The 18,254-nt window shown below is 40.0% G+C and overlaps 1 protein-coding gene across 2 annotated transcripts; it reads left to right on the top strand.

Annotated features, from left to right (window-relative positions):
• The first annotated feature begins 1,665 nt into the window (after positions 1-1,665).
• LOC129775862 (GILT-like protein 3) lies at positions 1,666-4,035 on the top strand. 2 transcript variants are annotated; one of them, XM_055781025.1, is made up of 5 exons: positions 1,666-1,822; positions 1,917-2,391; positions 2,469-2,633; positions 2,703-2,849; positions 3,831-4,035. In XM_055781025.1, exons 2-5 carry the CDS (start codon positions 2,104-2,106, stop codon positions 3,924-3,926), a joined length of 696 nt encoding a protein of 231 aa, XP_055637000.1. In that variant the 5' UTR covers positions 1,666-1,822; positions 1,917-2,103; the 3' UTR covers positions 3,927-4,035. The 2 variants fall into 2 exon arrangements, with proteins under 2 accessions (XP_055637000.1, XP_055637001.1); XM_055781026.1 differs by having other exon boundaries at positions 1,669-1,822; positions 1,923-2,391.
• Positions 4,036-18,254: the final 14,219 nt, after the last annotated feature.

Below are 18,254 nucleotides of genomic sequence, written 5' to 3'. Positions count from 1 at the left end.
ATTGGTCCAATAGCGTACGACTTGCCAATGTTCCGAATCGTTCGTTCACCAGTAACAGCGTTATTGTATCCAAGAAATTTCTCCGATTTTGATGATGCGATGAACGATCGCCAGTAAGCGTGATTTAAGACATGCGATTGAGAGATTTGTGTTAGAATCTAGTGTAGTGCCACGGCTGGACATGTACTAAATGTCTACTAACCTACACGGCTATAGAACCGTTCCTGGTACAAGTCCAATGCGATCCAAGTTGATTTAAAATCCTCTGAACTTCTTTGATTGCCCCGTGAGATGCTCGATGATTTTTGCAGTGAAGATGTTCAATTCAAATTAAAATTCCAATGATGTCGACAATAGATCCTTTTATAAGTGATGATCCTTTTAATGGCGATGATCCTTTATTCTCATTGATCCTCTAATCCAGATCCGGTTCGAAGGACCATTTATGTATATTGATTATCCGCAGTGTATTTTGATATTGTATTTATTGACGAACTGCATTACATTTACGTTACATTTATTAACTAATTAACGAATTACTACATAACATTTAAACATTTCTTCAAATACGATAGACACAAGTACATTGATGGACGATTGACGGTACAATGGTTTCAAAAATCTCCTCTTACAATAACTACAGTACAATACCCTATTCTTACGAACATTTAAATTTAACTCCGACAAATCTAGTACCACAATGAGTCTACTTGCACTGGTAAGCGTGCGCCGAGAAATACCTAATAGAAACCCTCACCGAGTGGATACCGTTCACAGCTCTTGAATCCCGCAAAAAGATTTGTGTCTGAAAATAATCTTAATTATAATGTTGAGTTTTGGTAGAAGTACTGAAATTTTATAGTAAAACATAAATTTTAAAAGGTAGATTAGAAGTTCAATCAATGAACAGTTCTGCGATTGGACCCATGAACGCGCGCTTAGTCAGAAAACGTGGATGTGATAATGAAAAATAAATTTTGGGCGGAAGGAAGTTTGTCGGTTTAGCTAGTCACATATAAAAACTAAAATATTCACTAAAAATAATGGTTATGGCAGAACAACGTTTGCCGGGTCAGCTAGTACTTTTATAAAAATTTGATGGACGTCATCAATGTATTAAGAATTCGTTCGTTCGATACACTCTCTGTAGGATGCTGTCCGCTCCTCTCGTTGGGAGTAACGCTATCAGGTCTTCGGCTGACGAAAGCACTTCGTAAACAGTGATAACGCGTTCAGCCTATTCCCGTATAAAATTACAACCAAACCAACGGATAAACGCAAACGATCGTGTCAAATAACCATCGAGTGGTTATAAATTGGTTAACTCGCTACGAGCCATCCTCTCGGCTCGGAATTAATCATATTCAAGCTCTCGGGTCGGTCCATAATATTGGTCACTATCGGGTGTCTCGAAAAATACCAGTTTTGTTCTGTTATCTCCTCTCGGTTTGTCCGATCGGATTACGACTTGTTCTCGCGTTTCCTCTTGTTTTTTTTTTTGGTTGATTGTTTCTAGTTTTGGGAACTCGGCTCTATCGACCGGTGGCAGACAGTGCTGAGCTCGAGTGCGAAGAGAGTGTGTTTCCTGAAAATGAGAAGACCTACTCCGGGATGTATTTGGAAGCTCGAAATTCAATGCGCTACATATATTTTACTGCCCCATGGATTAGTAACGTTCGATTGAGTCCGGTTGGTAGTTGGTCTTGGAACGCTGCCGGAAACTGGTGGATTCGCCCCTCGTCGATCGTATTTTGATTATCGGAGTGCATAAATCAATTTACATTCGCTGCACGGGAGTGCTTCCGGGTGCGCGCGCCGTGAGGTAAAGAAAATCGCTCGCTACCGTATATTTATATAGGTTTTTTTTCCTCTCTACATTCTCCACTATTATTATTATGATTCATGACCACATTCAGCGGCAGGTTATTGGTTATAGAAATTGATTGCTTTTGCTGGGACCGTTCTTCTGTCGCCATCCGGTGGGACTGCACAGGGCGCGCACTACTTCCGGGGACCCATTTTTCACGCTTCGCCTAATTCAATTTCGAACTCCGGGCCGGTCCGGGGCGAACCGACTGTGTGCGTGCGTGAGTATAGAAAATAATGAGAGCTCTCGTGGAAAAACCAGCGACCAAACTGCCGATAATGATGATGATTGGGATTTCCTGGCTGGCCATTATGTTCTCATTATCGGCCGGACAAGAAATTGATCGCCCGAGCGAGGATTCGAACGGAACATCAACCGGTGGCGATGAAAGATTGCAAGTGACAATTTATTACGAAACACTTTGCTACGACAGTATCTCATTTATCACGAATCATCTCGCGCCAAGCTGGGGAAGACACCGGGACAGGATGGACCTCAAGCTGGTTCCCTTCGGGAAGGCCTACGTAAGTGCTCTTCACTGGAAGCTGCCACACGTTTGGCGGGAGTGCATCGAGAGTGTGATGTATGCTTTTCGTTCCAGATTGACGATTCCAACCCATCGGAGCCGGTCTATTACTGCCAGCACGGGCACCGGGAATGTACACTCAACATTCTCCACGGCTGCATCCTGGACAAACTGCCGCTGGAAAAGGCCTTCCCCGTTATTGCCTGTTTGATGAAGGGGTTCCGGACGTCATTTGACCAAGTAAGAGAGCTATTAGCGGGATGCTTTGATTAATTATTCACAATTTGAATCACTTGTGCTCTCCCTCAGTGCTACAAGCAGGATCTGGCATCAAAGGAAGAGATACAAAAATGTGCCAACGGCGAACAGGGAGCGAAGCTGTTCAAGAGATCCTCAGATGAAACGAACCGCGTGGCGACGCCGCTTTCGTTTGTGCCCACTATCGAAGTTGATAAGGTGAGTTCGCAAGCACACTTTAAAAACGAAAACACAATATGTGACAATTATAGAATGAGCAACCAAAAGACAAGAACTCGTTAGATACGTAATTGTATCGGTTCAGTGACTTCGTAATGTTTGTTGATGCACGCAATGCTTAATGTATTCGATATCTAAATTGCCTTATCCAAATGGACATTCAATAGGATTTTTTAAAGAACTTCGAAAACGTTTCAACTACAAGTCGATTCGTAAGGAAGAGCTCGAGATTCTGAAATTCGGAGAGTCAAAAACATAATCTATGATATAAATAATATGACTATCACGATTAACATTGAATTATTCCTTACGAGTAACTAATCGATACATTAGGCCGAAATTGGACAGGGAATTAAAAGTCTATTTAACGAGGCTTTTAATATATTTTTGTCTCTAAGCTGGAATTCTAATACAGATCGGACTCGATTATATATAGTCGACCATTTTTTTTCAACAATTATTTTCAAATCCTATACATAATCGAATCTCAAGAAAACATTTTTTTCATTGATGTATGAATGTCAAACATTGATAGAAAAATAGCTTTTTTGTGATTCGATTATGTATTGGATTCGAAGATTAACGTTGAAAGTGAAATTGCGATTATATATAATCGAGTCCGACCTGTATAACTAGAAGGACGTTGAATTGAATGTTTGACAGAAAGATAGAAGAAAGTAGTGGAAATCTATGGACAATACTTTCGGTAATATGTTTTCTATGAATTCATTCAAACACAGTTCAACAAAACAGAATTCTTAGTAACAAAAAAGCATTTCGAGTTTCATTTGATTAGTTTCAGGGATTTAATCAAAGAAATATGATCCTTAGATCCAAGGCAGAAAGTATTCAAAGCCATGAAGTCTTGATTAACTCTACACAAATGCAATCTACTCATGTACAATGCAGCAATTTAAAATTTTGTGTCATAACTTTGATGTACTTTTATTTCTTCCACAGAACTATGACATCTTCGAGCAGGACCGATGGCTATACAGATTCGATAGAACGTTCCGGGAGGAATTCGAAAACAAGTTCAACAAAACCCTAGACTAGAAACATGTGTTGTGTACCTGTACATTTGCGACATTCTAGTATTTTACCAATCTCAACCCGAAACTGCATTATATTTGCCAATTAAATGAATCTTAAATGTTTAAACACAGCTCGCGTGTGAGTGTTATTTCTTGCATTCAGTGGAACTCGACCTTGACCAATCTATATATATATATATATATATATATATATATATATATATATATATATATATATATATATATATATATATATATATATATATATATATATATATATATATATATATATATATATATATATTTATATATATACATATATATATATATATATATATATATATATATATATATATATATATATATATAAAAATGGATTTCTCTCTGTCTGTCTGTCTGTCTGTCTGTCGGTCTGTCTGTCTGATTCTTATGGACTCGGAAACTACTGGACCGATCAACATGAAAATTGGGATGTAGGGGTTTTTGGGGCCGGGGAAGGCTATCGTGACAGTTTGAGACCCCTCTCTAATGGGGGGGGGACTGCCATACAAATGAAACACAAGAAACATTTCTCCATTACACGAGAATTAACCAAGCAAATGAAACCAATAAGGCATATTGTGGTTGTAGGGTGCATTAAATGTTTCTATGATGGTTAGACCCTCCACCCCCCTCTCTAAAGGGGGGCTGCATATAAATGAAACACAAATTTCTGCATTACTCGAGAATTAATCTCGCAAAAGAAACCAGATTTGGTATGTGAAGGTTTTAGGATGCAATAAATGTTTTATGGTAGTTAGATACTCCCTCTCTTAGGGGAGGGACCGGCGGGGATGTCTGTTTGCTGCCATACAAATGAAACACAAATTTCTGTATTACTCGAGAATTACTCAAGCAAATGAAACCAAATTAGGCATATTGAGGTTTTAGGGTGGAATGAATGTTTCTATGGTGGTAAGACTCTCCATCCCTTCTCTCTAAAGGGGGGCTGCATACAAATGAAACACAAATTTCTGCATAACTTGAAAACTAATCAAGCAAATGGAGCCAAATTTGGCATGTGAAGGTTTTACGGGGCATGGGTAACGGATAATGTTATTTGCAAGTGGTTGAAAAATCTTGAACGAGAATTGTGTCTGAAAATAATCTGATATTATAATGATGAGTTTTGTTAGAATTACTAAACATTTTAAAGTAAAAGGTAAATTCAACGGGGTCGATTAGAAGATCAATCAATGAACAGTTCTGCGATTGGACCCTTGACCATGCTCATAATAAGAAAACGTGAATATTTGAAGGTATTGATAACAAAAAACAAATTTTGGGCGGGACGTAGTTTGCCGGGTCAGCTAGTCACTGATAAAAAGTAGATGGGTCTAGGCCCATCTACTGGAGTACGGGCGGGAACTTGACGTAGGACTGTGATTGTTTGTAGTAAAGGGTGTGTCACATCAAATTGCATCACGGAAAAAACGCTGTAGAAATTTAATTTTTAGGAATTATATCTTCAGCTTTCGCTTATAATCAGATAAGAGTGTATAGATCACGTTGGCCATGCTTCACTGTCAATTTTTCGTAAATTTGGAAAAATGTCGTCGAACGAAAAAGAGCGTCGTGAATTAATCCTGCGCACTCATTTCGAGAATCCGGAGTTGTCACATCGGGACATCGGCAAGATGCTGGGAATCGTCCAATCCACGGTCAGCGGAGTACTAAAACGATACTTCGAGAACCTAACCATCGACCGGAAGGTGAAGAACGGCAAAAATGGATGCTCCGTCAGTGAAAAAGATCACAAGCGCGTAGTTAAGCAGTTTAGACGTGATCCGAGAAGTTCGGTCCGGGATGTCGCCAATAAGCTGAATTTGTCAAGTTCATTCGTCCAGCGGACCAAGCAGCGGGAGGGCCTGCGTACATACAAGGTTCAGAAGGCTCCTAACCGCGACGAATGGCAAAACATGGTGGGGAAGACGCGATCCCGGAAGCTGTACACCGAAATGCTGACGAAGCCGCATTGCCTGGTAATGGACGACGAAACCTACGTCAAAGCGGACTTTTGTCAGCTGCCGGGCCTGTTGTTCTTCTCCGCAGAGGACAAATTCAGATTCGCAAGCAGAAACTATCCAAGTTTGCCAAAAAGTACATGGTGTGGCAAGCGATCTGCTCTTGCGGAAAGCGGAGCGCCCCCTTCGTGATGACCGGCACGGTAAACGGGCAGGTTTACCTTAAGGAGTGCCTACAGAAGCGCTTACTACCACTATTGAAGCAGCACGAGGGCCCGACCATCTGCTGGCCGGATCTCGCTTCGTGCCACTATTCAAAGGACGTGTTGGAGTGGTACGAAGCCAACGGGGTCACCTTCGTACCAAAGGAAATGCACCCGCCCAACGCGCCGGAGCTTCGCCCAATAGAGAAATATTGGGCGATTATGAAGCAGGCCCTCCGGAAGAACCCAAAAGTTGTCAAATCGGAGGCGGACTTCAAGAGAAAATGGATTTCTGTTCAAAAAAACTACAACCTGACGTTGTACAGAACCTTATGGACGGGGTAAAGAGGAAGGTGCGAACATACGGGCTTGGGCTCGAAGTATGAATAAAAAGAAAATACCAAAAGTTGTTTAATAGTTTTTATTTTACTGTCTAAAATTTTCAAAAGGATCGGTCTACTGGGCGAATTTCTACAGCGTTTTTTTCCGTGATGCAATTTGATGTGACACACCCTTTACTAGACAAGTACTTTCATTAGATACCCATATCGAGGGGGTTTTGAAAAAAAAAAAATATTTCGTCATGTTGAGGTGGCGGCCATTTTGGATTTACATTTTTCATAAATAACTGTGGTCTACTAGTCAAGCCCTTTCATTTGATACCCATATTGATGGGGTTTTGACGAAATTAGTTGGGTGCCATTTTGCAACGGCCGCCATCTTGGATTTCCATTTTACATAAATAACTATGTTCTACTAGTCAAGTCTTTTCATTAGATACCCATATTGAGGGGTTTTGAAAAAAATACATATCACATAACACAAACTTCTGCATTACTCAAGAATTAATCAAGCAATTGAAACCAAATTGGCCATATTGAGGTTTTAGGGTGCAATAAATGTTTCTATGATAGTTAGACTCTCCACCCCTTCTCTAAGGAGGGGCTGCCATACAAATGAAATACAAATTTCTGCATAACACTAAAACTAATCAAGCACAATTTGGGATGTGAGGGTTTTTGAGTATGAGAAATGTTTCTATAATGGTGTGACACTCTCTCTCCTCTGGAATGGAGAGGGGGTCCCATAAAAATATTACACATGTTTCAACCATCAATTTTCCATCCAAACATGACAATTGAAAATTTTCGGAAAACTCTGAAGGAAAAAGTGAATATTCGGAAAATTAAATTCCCATATGTTCTACAGTTACATAGTGAAAAGTGCTGTTAGTCCATTTCATGTTTGCGCTAGCGAAATTGATATTCGTTCGAAACTGGAAATGGATTTTAATGTGATGAAACGCACTCCTATATCTTCTTCTATCTATACCAAAAAAAGGATTGCCGGATGTGTTGATAAGATCAGAACTCGAAGAAGGAATTGTCCGATTTAGGGCTGTCTTTATTCTATCATATTTTCTGTATAAAACATTTATTGTATGTCACGGAGAAACATGTTATTATTTTTTTTTCTATTTGTATTTGAGTTTATAATTCATCTGACATCAAGGTCTTAATGATTAAATCTAACAAACTATGGCCGACGTTGGCGGTTTCGTAGACGAGTCCGAAAAGCTTCTGTTGATATGCTGAAGTCAAACAAATCGTAATTTTCTTGCACTCTGCGACTTATCTAGTCGATGGGATTGTTGGATCCATATAGTGTTCTTCTCGGTGGTTGATAGAGCAATTGTCTGGATCGCAGCACTCGTTCGGGAGCGTAGATGTTCAGTTGATGTAGCAGTGCATGACTGTCAACTTCAGAACGCAGAATCTTGGCACCAAGAATAGCTTGATTGCGATTGCGTCGATCTACCAAGGGTTCAATACCGAGTAGGGCACAGCGATGTTCATATGGTGGGAGCCGCAGTGGATCGGACCACGGTAAGCTACGCAAGGCACACCTCATGAATTTGCGCTGCACTGCTTCGATTCTTGAAATCCACACCGCATCATATGGTGACCAGACAGCAGAGGAAAATTCAAGAATGGATCTTACTAATGAGCAGTACAAAGATCGAAGACATAGTGGGTCATCAAATTCGCTTGCTATCTTGAAGATGAATCCTAGCTGCCGATTCGCTCGATCCACTATTAGTGAGTAGTGCATTTTGAAGGTGAGCTGATGATCTAGTATCACACCTAAGTCTTTAACATTATCAACTCTATTCAACTCAGTGCCATTGATAGTGTAGTCATACACGATATAATTTTTCGTACTTCGGAAGGATATGATGCAACATCTGGACACACTTACAGCAAGATGGTTTAGTACACACCAATTAACAAACGCTTCTAGTTGCTGTTGCAGTTGGCGACAGTCGTCAATGTTTTTTACAGTCAAGTAGATTTGCAAATCGTCCGCATAGAACATCAAATGGCAGTTATCGAGAACATGAGACACATCATTAAAGAACAACACGAACAACAACGGTCCTAAATTGCTTCCCTGGGGCACACCACATCGGGGAATGAACGGTGCAGATATGGCTGATCCTATTTCCACCAACAATTGACGACCAGTCAAATATGATTTCAACCACTCGCACATTCTCGAAGATGCACCTAAACGATCAAGTTTGGCTATCAAAATATCGTGATTTACTGTATCGAATGCAGCCTTGATATCAGTGTAAACACTATCAACTTGACCTCCTTTATCCATTTCGTTGATGCAAAACGACGTGTAAGGACCGTATCGTTATTTATGGGTACGCCTTAGAGTCTCCGTCTGAAAAAGACTATAGCTTGTTTTGACAGCTGTTTATTTTTCTCCTGTTGTTGACACAGTTAGCGTTCAGTTAGCATTGTTAAAAGATCGTTTTTTCCTAAAAGTGCAATCATGAGAGGGCTAACAGAAGAAAAACGAAAATCCATTGTGACCAGATACTGCTCCGAAACAGGAATATCAATGAGAAAATTGGCGAAGGCGGAAGGAGTAAGCGTCCATGCGGTCCAAAACGCTATCATGCGATTTGGTATGTATAATACATTGAAGGATCTACCCGGTCGCGGCAGAAAACCTGGGCCATCCAAGCCAAACTTGGATAAAAAGATTTGCAGGCAATTTGAAAGAAAAAAGGAATTATCGATACGGGATTGCGCAAAAAAGTGTGGAACATCAATCGGTATGGTTCAACGTGCCAAAGAACGTAACTCACTGAAGGCATATAGAAAGCAAAAATGTCCCAAACGCAGCCAAATTCAGGCAAGTTCCGTGAAAACCCGTGCCCGTAAGCTTTACGATGGGATTTTAAGCAAACGCGAACTGTGCATCGTCATGGATGATGAAACCTACGTCAAACTGGACTACAAAACTCTTCCTGGGGCACAGTTTTACACTGTAAAGCAAGGAACAGATGTCCCGAACGCGGAGAAGTCAATTTTTTGCGAAAAATTCGGTAAGAAAGTGCTGGTTTGGCAAGCTGTTTGTCAATGTGGCATGAAATCATCTCCTTTCTTCACTCTCGGGAATATGAATGGTGAAATTTACCGGAAAGAATGTCTCCAAAAGCGTGTGTTACCGCTCATCCGAAAGCACACTGGTCCGACACTATTTTGGCCTGATTTGGCATCATGCCACTATGCACGTTTGACCTTGGATTGGTATCGCGAGAATAATGTCGATTTTGTGGAAAAGGAGATGAATCCTCCAAATTGTCCGCAAATAAGACCTATTGAAAAATTTTGGGCTTTGATGAAGGGACGACTGCGGAAGAAGGACAAGGCAGCCGATGACCTTGAGCAGTTCAAAAAGGATTGGATAAATGTGAGCAAACAAGTCGATGAGACGGTTGTCCAGAACCTAATGAGGGACATCAAGAAGCAGGTGCGATCATTGGCGCGAAAATCAGAATCTTGATTATTTTTTACTGTTACTCCTTTCTTTCATTCATAAGATACAATATTTTGATATCAGAACTGAAAAATAAATGCAATATTTGAAATAAAGCTGTGTTTTGAGCGTACCCATAATTAACGATACGGTCCTTATTCACAAAGATTCGTGTTCACTGATTGTTGAGGAAAGAAACCATGTTGGTGTGTTGAAATGTAGGCTTTGCAGGCCTGGAATATAACGTCGTTGATTATTATCTCTAAGCACTTAGATCCAGCAGGTAGCGAGGTTATTCCACGATAGTTTAACGCATCAATTTTACTTCCTTTCATTTGCCATGCCAAAAGGAAATTGTTGACATTGGAGAGAGAGATTGAATATAGCTTGCAATGGTGTTGTCAACATGGCACTACATTTTTTCAATATGCACCCAGGAATGCCATCCGGACCAGGTGTCACAGATGATTTTAGCTTTTTCAGTGCCTACTCTACCATCTTTTGGTTGACATTGAAAATGTCAATGTCCAGAACGTCCAATGGCAGGGAATGTGTTGCTCGTTCAATACCTGATGTGCTTATGTTCGATGACTGGAATACGCTCGCGAAATGTTTAGCGAACAAGTTGCTTTTCTCTTCTGCAGAGGACGCGCTTACGCCATCCAAACGAACGGTTGATGGAAGACCCATTTCATTCCGTTTTGAATTTACAAAATTCCAGAACTGTTTCGGATGGCGTCGTAAGTTGTCCTGAATACGTCTCACGTACCTGCTATACAGGTAACGGTTATGGCTTCGATAGAGGCGACTCGCTTGTCTGAATTCCAGCTTTGCTGGGTTACATTTTCGAGCTGTGGTTGGATTTGCAAGTGGTTGAAAAATCTTGAACGAGAATTGTGTCTGAAAATAATCTGATATTATAATGATGAGTTTTGTAAATTCAACGGGGTCGATTAGAAGATCAATCAATGAACAGTTTTGCGATTGGACCCATGAACTTGCTCATGGTAAGAAAACTTTAATGTTTGAAGGTATTGATAACAAAAAACAAATATTGGGCGGGACGAAGTTTGCCGGGTCAGCTAGTTTTTCATAAATAACTGTGATCCACTAGGCAAGCCCTTCATTTGATACCTATATTGATGGGGTTTTGACGAAATTAGTAGTCTGGAAACGGCCGCCATCATGGATTTCCATTTTACATAAATAACTGTGTCCTACTAGTCAAGTCCTTTCATTAGATACCCATATTTATGGGGTTTCGAGAAAATATGTAATCCGCCAAAATTTACAAACATACAAACAGTTAAATGAAACCGCTTAAAAAGCAGCATGGGAAACATATATTTCTTCCACACTGCCGGTTCGTCAGAACGAACGTACGATTCACTGTTCTTTATCAATAAGCCGGCTCTTAAAAGAAACACGGTTCTTGTATGAACCGCAGATCTTTTTTGAACCGTGATTCTCAAATGAACGGCTCATAAAAGAACCGTGGGTCTTTTTGAACCGTGGTTCATTCAAGAGCCGTACGTATAAGAGCCGTTCATTTGAGAGCCGCGGCTCATTTTTAAAGAACCGTGGATCGTACGCTCTTTCTGACGTACCGGCTCAAATGAGCGGCTCGTGAGCGCTCGACCATTTCTAGTTTGTAGGGGATCACAACGATATTTAGAACAATGTTTTGCTATGTTTCGCTTGGAGCTTGAAAAGTTAAATTATGTCCCGATTAATTCCATGAAGCAAGGAGCATATCGCTAAAAAATGGACCTTGATCCATTGGACCGGCAGTTGATTTTTAAATTCACTTAATATAAACTAGTCGATGGTCTTATTATTCTACATAGGCTACCTTCATTATACACTAGACAGCTTAACGAAATATGAGTTCTCGAAGCGGCGTTTCAGTGAATATGTGGAGCGGAAACTAATTTCTTTCGAATAGTGTTGTAGCCCTATTGTTTCTGCAGACTAGACAGGCTGTGGAAAATTAATTGTTTTTCCCGTCTTCTTTCCCAAACCACCGGATGTTGCCATAATAACTCATGAGTGCTGTTTTTGCCGCAAACCTCTTGTCTATGGGCCATATGTTTGGCTTATGTTTATGCTGTTTTCCCCCCACCGCAGTTTCAAACCGGGATCATATCCCAGGGCAGCACTTCTAGCCCCTAGGAGAACGTTTCGCTATCTTCCGCACTTCCGAGTCCTGCTCTGGCGAGTCTCGCCTGCTGCGATTATGAATTCATTTAGTTCCCAGAGAACACAACGCAAGGAAGCGATGATCTCACTTGTGCTAATTAAAAATTTAAATTTTTTGGCAGGCGTGATATATTGGCTGCAGTGCTGCAGCTCATCGTATTCGAATTTTTCGGTCTGCGCTTCATCGCATGCAGATTTGTGGTTTGTTGAGAGGAATTTTGACAGTCTCCTAACAATATCGGTGCTGGCAAAAATCTGCTCCTGATGGTTGAGTTTATGAAATTAATTTTTGTGAACGACAAAAAAAAATATGAAACACTAACACGAGTTATAAAACAATTTTTGACAGCCACAATGCGTTGTGAACATATCATCAACAGGAACGAGAATGTCAACACGAGTAACGAATGTTCCAGAGGCTTACAATCAACGTCCCATAAATCTCGTGTCCTCTCGTCCCCCCGTTGCGTACTTGATAACCTGGACTGTCATCGAATAATTGTAGCAGTCTGTGTTGCACTCATCGTAGTCTGGCATCCATAAGCACAGTTGCAGCTGTTTCAGGCAAGATTAAAATCCTTCTGTCACACAACTCACTCTGCCGAGGAGTGACGGACAAAGCCAACCGAGCAGCGTTTTCATTTGTGGACCCCTCATGGTGTCCTCCGTTGTTTCGTTCCGTCGGTCGGAGCATCACTTCCAACAACAACGTGAATGTGTGTATGCACTGAGAGCGATGGTGACAACTCGATAACCATTGAGTGCGTGTGCAAGTTTACAGTGCATAAATCATAGCAAGCCACGACGGCCCACAGAAGATACGAATACGTTGTCCTTTTTGGAACGAAACGAAGAGTTGCAAATGAACGACAATTCATTACATTCTGAGATGGTTTCCGGGAAGCAGAAGGAGATCCACCACCACCCCCTCCAATGAACTCATTTCCCGTAGGAAAAGCTGGAGGAGGAGAGTGATATACGAGTCAGTGAAATGATAGCAATTAATGCCTGCTATGGCATAATTATTTGTTGGCGAGCATTTTCTTACTCTCGCAAATGCCTGCTGAGTTTTTTTTTATTCCCAGTCTCTGCGTACAAATCATACAATAGGAAGACATGAGGCGTTCAAATTGTTGCGAATATGGTTATGTAAATGAAAAAGGAAACGGACTTAAACAGCAGGATGAAATCTTCCCCGCATGCCGTATTCATCTTGACTTACTCCGGGCGGTTCTTATTCACACACAACAAATCCATTTGTAAGCTGTCTGTTCTTCTTCCTGCCTCCCACGCACATATACTCATCGGACAGCCACATCTCGGCTCCCGCGGAACGGTTGGAAATTACGAAGCAGTTGGCCACGAGACAGAACGTGTGAAGTAGCAGGAAGCAGGAAAGGCAGACCGTGTCCTATTTGCACATTTGGCCAATAACATGCTCCTCGTCGGCACTTTACGCCACGCTACGGTACAGTGTTCGAAGGCTCGTTCTGTGATTCCAAATGTTCGAAGAAAGCTCCTGACATCATCATTGACCCACGCTGTGAAGGCAACAACGGTCGGAATGGTCGAAGTAGCTCGGGCTGTGGGAGACGGTCGTTTTGATTGTATCTCTTGGGCAAATTATGACATACTGAACATTTATTTGTCGGATTTGAGTGATAACTATGCGCGTTTCGGAATTGAGTTGTTTTGTTTGGGAGTGAGGTTATGACGAATGATTTCTTGGATTTATATTAAGTACTAACTGAACCGGGGAGCGGAACGAAGCCCAAAATGTTTTTTTGCTATCAATACTTTCAAACCTTCACCTTTTCTTACTTAGCGAACGATCATGTGTCCAATCGGAGAACTATTCATTGATAGATTTTTTAATTTACCCTTTACAATTTCCTTTTACTATAAATTTCCTAGTACTTCTACCAAAACTCGTCATCACTCGTCATAAAATTATTTCCAGACACAATTCTTATTTAGGATTTTTCAATCAATTGCAAATACAGTCAACTCTCCCTACCTCGATATCCAAGGGACCATCGAGTTAGGGGGGTATCAAGTTATGGAGAGAAGAATGTTTGTAAAATAAATCGAAGCCATAAATCAAATCAAAGCCAAAGCCGTAACATCTATATAACCACAAATTTAAACCCCCATACCCAATTCTTAATGGAGATTTTAGCATTTTTGGACAAACAATATTCAAATAATTTAATCGTCGATCGTTTTTTAAACAGAACGAATTTATTTATGGTTTTAAATGACAGATGACGCTAAGCCCGCTACATCGAACTTTCATCCACACATTCGTAAGTAACCTCACTTCGTCTAAAGCCAGGTGTATCGCCGACAAGCTGAAAGTATTTTTAAATGAGCACAACGAATTATTGAAATACTTCAAATTACACTTGCTCGGTTTACAAAATGACACTCACGTCATTGTCATCAATTCTAATAAAACATCTCTCTGGAAAGCACGTGTCTAGATTCAGTGCGCAAGCGTTACTAAAATCATAGAAGATGTCTGCACTATGACGCGAGAAGTTGTGATTCGAAGGAAAAACAATACACCCAGATTTTTTTTCACGCGGGGTACCGCGTAAAAAAAATCGCGTTAATTGGAAAATCCGCGTAGAAAAAACCGCGTTGGATGGAAAATCCGCGTAAAAAAACCGCATTAATTGGAAAATCCGCGTAAAAAACCACACAAAAACAAAAAAAACCGCGTTAAAAAAACCTGGGTGTAATCTGTAATTTAACGACTCTCTTCATGTTCTTCTTTAATATCACTAACGTTCGACTTCTCATCGTATTATTTCTTGCATCATTTTTAGTGGTACTTAGTTGAGATTTCTATACCAAACAACACGCCTTGAATGTATTCTGAGTGGCAAGCTTTAGATTGTGTGTGACCACAATGTAAGTCAGAAGAAATAACTTTGACGAAAAATGACCGACCATTCTGATAGAACAAGATGAATATTGCACAAACATTAGACAACGTGATCCTGCCACAGGTACTCCATTCATTATGAATAGCATTACTTATTTTGAAATAATATATATGAATAGCTATATCAGACGAATAACACAAAGGAGTGCGCTCGATGGATTGTATGTGTATCGTATGATGTCATTATATGATGTCGTGAGCTGTGCCAAAAATTCTTGGTGGATATGTACGCGAAGGTAGAGAGCGAACGACTGCTATTCCAACGACCTAATCAACATAAATGGCGTGACGAAAATTGGGGAACGCTATCATGAGCAACGCCGACGCAGTGTCAGAGTCAAAATTATTCGACTCAAGTCCAATCGAGTTGTGCAAATGTGTCAACCTTGCGACGCAATTCGACATAAACAACATTGAGCTCCATATCAAAAACATAACAAAAATTTGTTCGATGTTAGAAATCAACACTTTTTTTGCAATTAGGGGATAAGTCTGGAACGAAAATTGTGTTTGTCGATAATTTTATGTTATGGATGTATGTTGGTGGAAATGCAAGGAAATTTATAGACAACAAAGTTAAGTTAGGGTCGGGACTATGTCTTCTATGTATTCAAACGACATCGAGTTTCAAAACAATCGGATTTCGAATAAGTGTACGATACTGTTACCACAAACATGCTGTATGGTCCATGCGGTGACTCGAAACCCTTATCGCCTTGCATGGTAGATGGAATATACAAATACGTTTTCCTAGAGAGACACGACCGCAAGCGTAGGCGGATATCTAATATATCAACGAAATTGAAAATCGTTGAGTAGTGCCATATTCGCCTCAGCTGAGCAAAGAGCAATTAATACATTTGCAAGTCCGTGGATAGAGGAAGAAATATGGCTACGTTTCTAAATTAGAATACCGCTGTGAATACTCTTCGATTGAATGACAACAACAAAATAATGCGGATCCAAATAAGATCAAATAGATCGTATTTTCCTCCAACGAGACATTTCTCTACTTTACGACAAAAATATATTATTTTTTTCTCTTTACATTTAACTTTTGAGAGATCAAACATATCAGTTACGCTAATCAAATAAATTGCATCCTGAAACATCATACCAACTTCCGTTGAAAACGTCTTCTTTTTATCGATCACATTCGAATAATTTTATAAAATAAATAATAGAAATAGATTATATGACAGAACAACGTTTGCTTTCTATATATTGTATAAATATAAAATAGTCTGTAATTTGACTAGAAAGTAGTCACATTTTGTAAAACATCTGGAAACAAACCATATATATTTTTATTTTGAATGTGAGTTAGAACTCAACAAACATAGGCAGCTTCAAGACTATCCATGTCCTGGTATTGATATCGTTAGATTAGATAGGGCATTTTATAATTTGTATGATTGTTTTGACGTAGAACTACGCTGCCGTAATCTCGCAAAATGACGCAAGCGCCAGAGGGAAGAATTTTCACTACGAGACTTTTCGCAAAATTGCATGTATAATCAGCATACGCGTACATTACAAAAATCTGATATATACAAATTGTGTACAATTGATGGAAAAACATTGCCATTGACTCGATTTTTGAAAAAATGCAGTTTTATTTAAGCTATGTTACCAACGCCAGTTTGTTGTGGAAACAGCAAATTTTAATCGCAGTTTCCTCAACCGATTGGCGTTCATCCATAAAACTATGGGAGAATCTGTTTCCAAATATTTGTTGGGCGAAGCATGAGGTAGCATCAGGGAGAAGAGTTCTACACATTTTCCGTCTTTGCAGTATGCGTCGAGCGGGCTAACGTAGTTGAGAACCCGATTCTAACAACTATGGACAGCACCTTTTTTTTCAATCCAAAATGCAATTGAAAACATCCGTGTTGAATAAGATAATGCCGTCCGAAATTATCCGATGTAAAGCAAATACAGTTTACGCGAGGATGTTTTGAGTTTTGTTATAAGATGCGTTTAGATGGAGATTTTTAAAGAGTGCAGCTGTTCACCAAATCCAACATTTACCCTTCGATCAACACTCTGCTTCAATTCATCCGAAAGAGACATTGAGCAAGTGAGGTAAGTGAACATCGTCAAGATGTTCTGTCCCTTGATTGATGTTGTTATTTGAAATTTGTTGTCCCTTCTCGTTCATTCTATGCCATCAGAACGGATCAAAAATCACATTGCATCAGATTCAAATTACGTCACATTATAAGGGAAATGGCGCTTGCGCCACATCACAGTGGAAATGGCGCTTACGCCATTCCGTTTTCAAGCTTTTACGGTGTCATTTTTCCACATTTCTATAAAACTTCGCAGTCGTTTGAAAGGATTTGGTATTCTTTATCGATCTATAACATAAAAAGTAAAATGTCAATTTTGGCGCTTGCGTCACTTTGCGAGATCAGCAAGAGTGCCAAATCAGAAAACAAGTCACGTTTTTATGAAATTAAGTTAACGTTAATAACTTTTTTCACTGCGAACGAATTCTCATGATTTGCATACCGATCGAATCGGAAATTCTCTAAGATATGCAGTACATTACAATCCCCTAGTTCCTAAATGGTGTAAATTGATGAAGATATGCTAAGATATGCAGTACATTGCAATTCCCTAGTTCCTAAATGGTGTAAATTGATGAAGACTGGAAGCATTTCCATTTTACCATACATTTTTTCTGCCGATTTGTGTGCTTACCTTCCCATACTGGCAATAACAAGCAACTTTCATATTCGTTTCTGCCCGTTTTCAACTTATGTGGTATAAATAAGCCATCCGCGATTTGAAATCATAGTCGCGAGCGAGCTAGCAATCACATCCCTGATGCTGATTTCACACATATATACACACGCAGCTCGATACAAGAATGGAATGCATGGAAGATATTGCAAAATAGCAATTTCGTCCACATTCACTACACATCCTCGAAGAAGAGGAAGCCCTCTCTATCAAAGTGTGCTACGACGAAGAAGTTTACAGCTGGGTACGGAAAATTTTCACGCCAGAGCGGATATGGAAGAGTATTCTGATTCTTGGAACATACACTGCATTTATTTAAATACAACGTATCTTTCATGTGCTTTCAAAGTCCTGTAGCAAAATCTTACTGTTGCATGTTCTGAAATTCGATCCCACCTAAAGCTGAATGT

Source organism: Toxorhynchites rutilus, chromosome 3 (genome assembly GCF_029784135.1).
Source record: "Toxorhynchites rutilus septentrionalis strain SRP chromosome 3, ASM2978413v1, whole genome shotgun sequence".
In the NCBI taxonomy this organism is placed as follows: domain Eukaryota; kingdom Metazoa; phylum Arthropoda; class Insecta; order Diptera; family Culicidae; genus Toxorhynchites; species Toxorhynchites rutilus.
The sequence above is the reverse complement of the archived record's forward strand: the minus strand, read 5'-3'. Positions and strand labels throughout refer to the sequence as shown.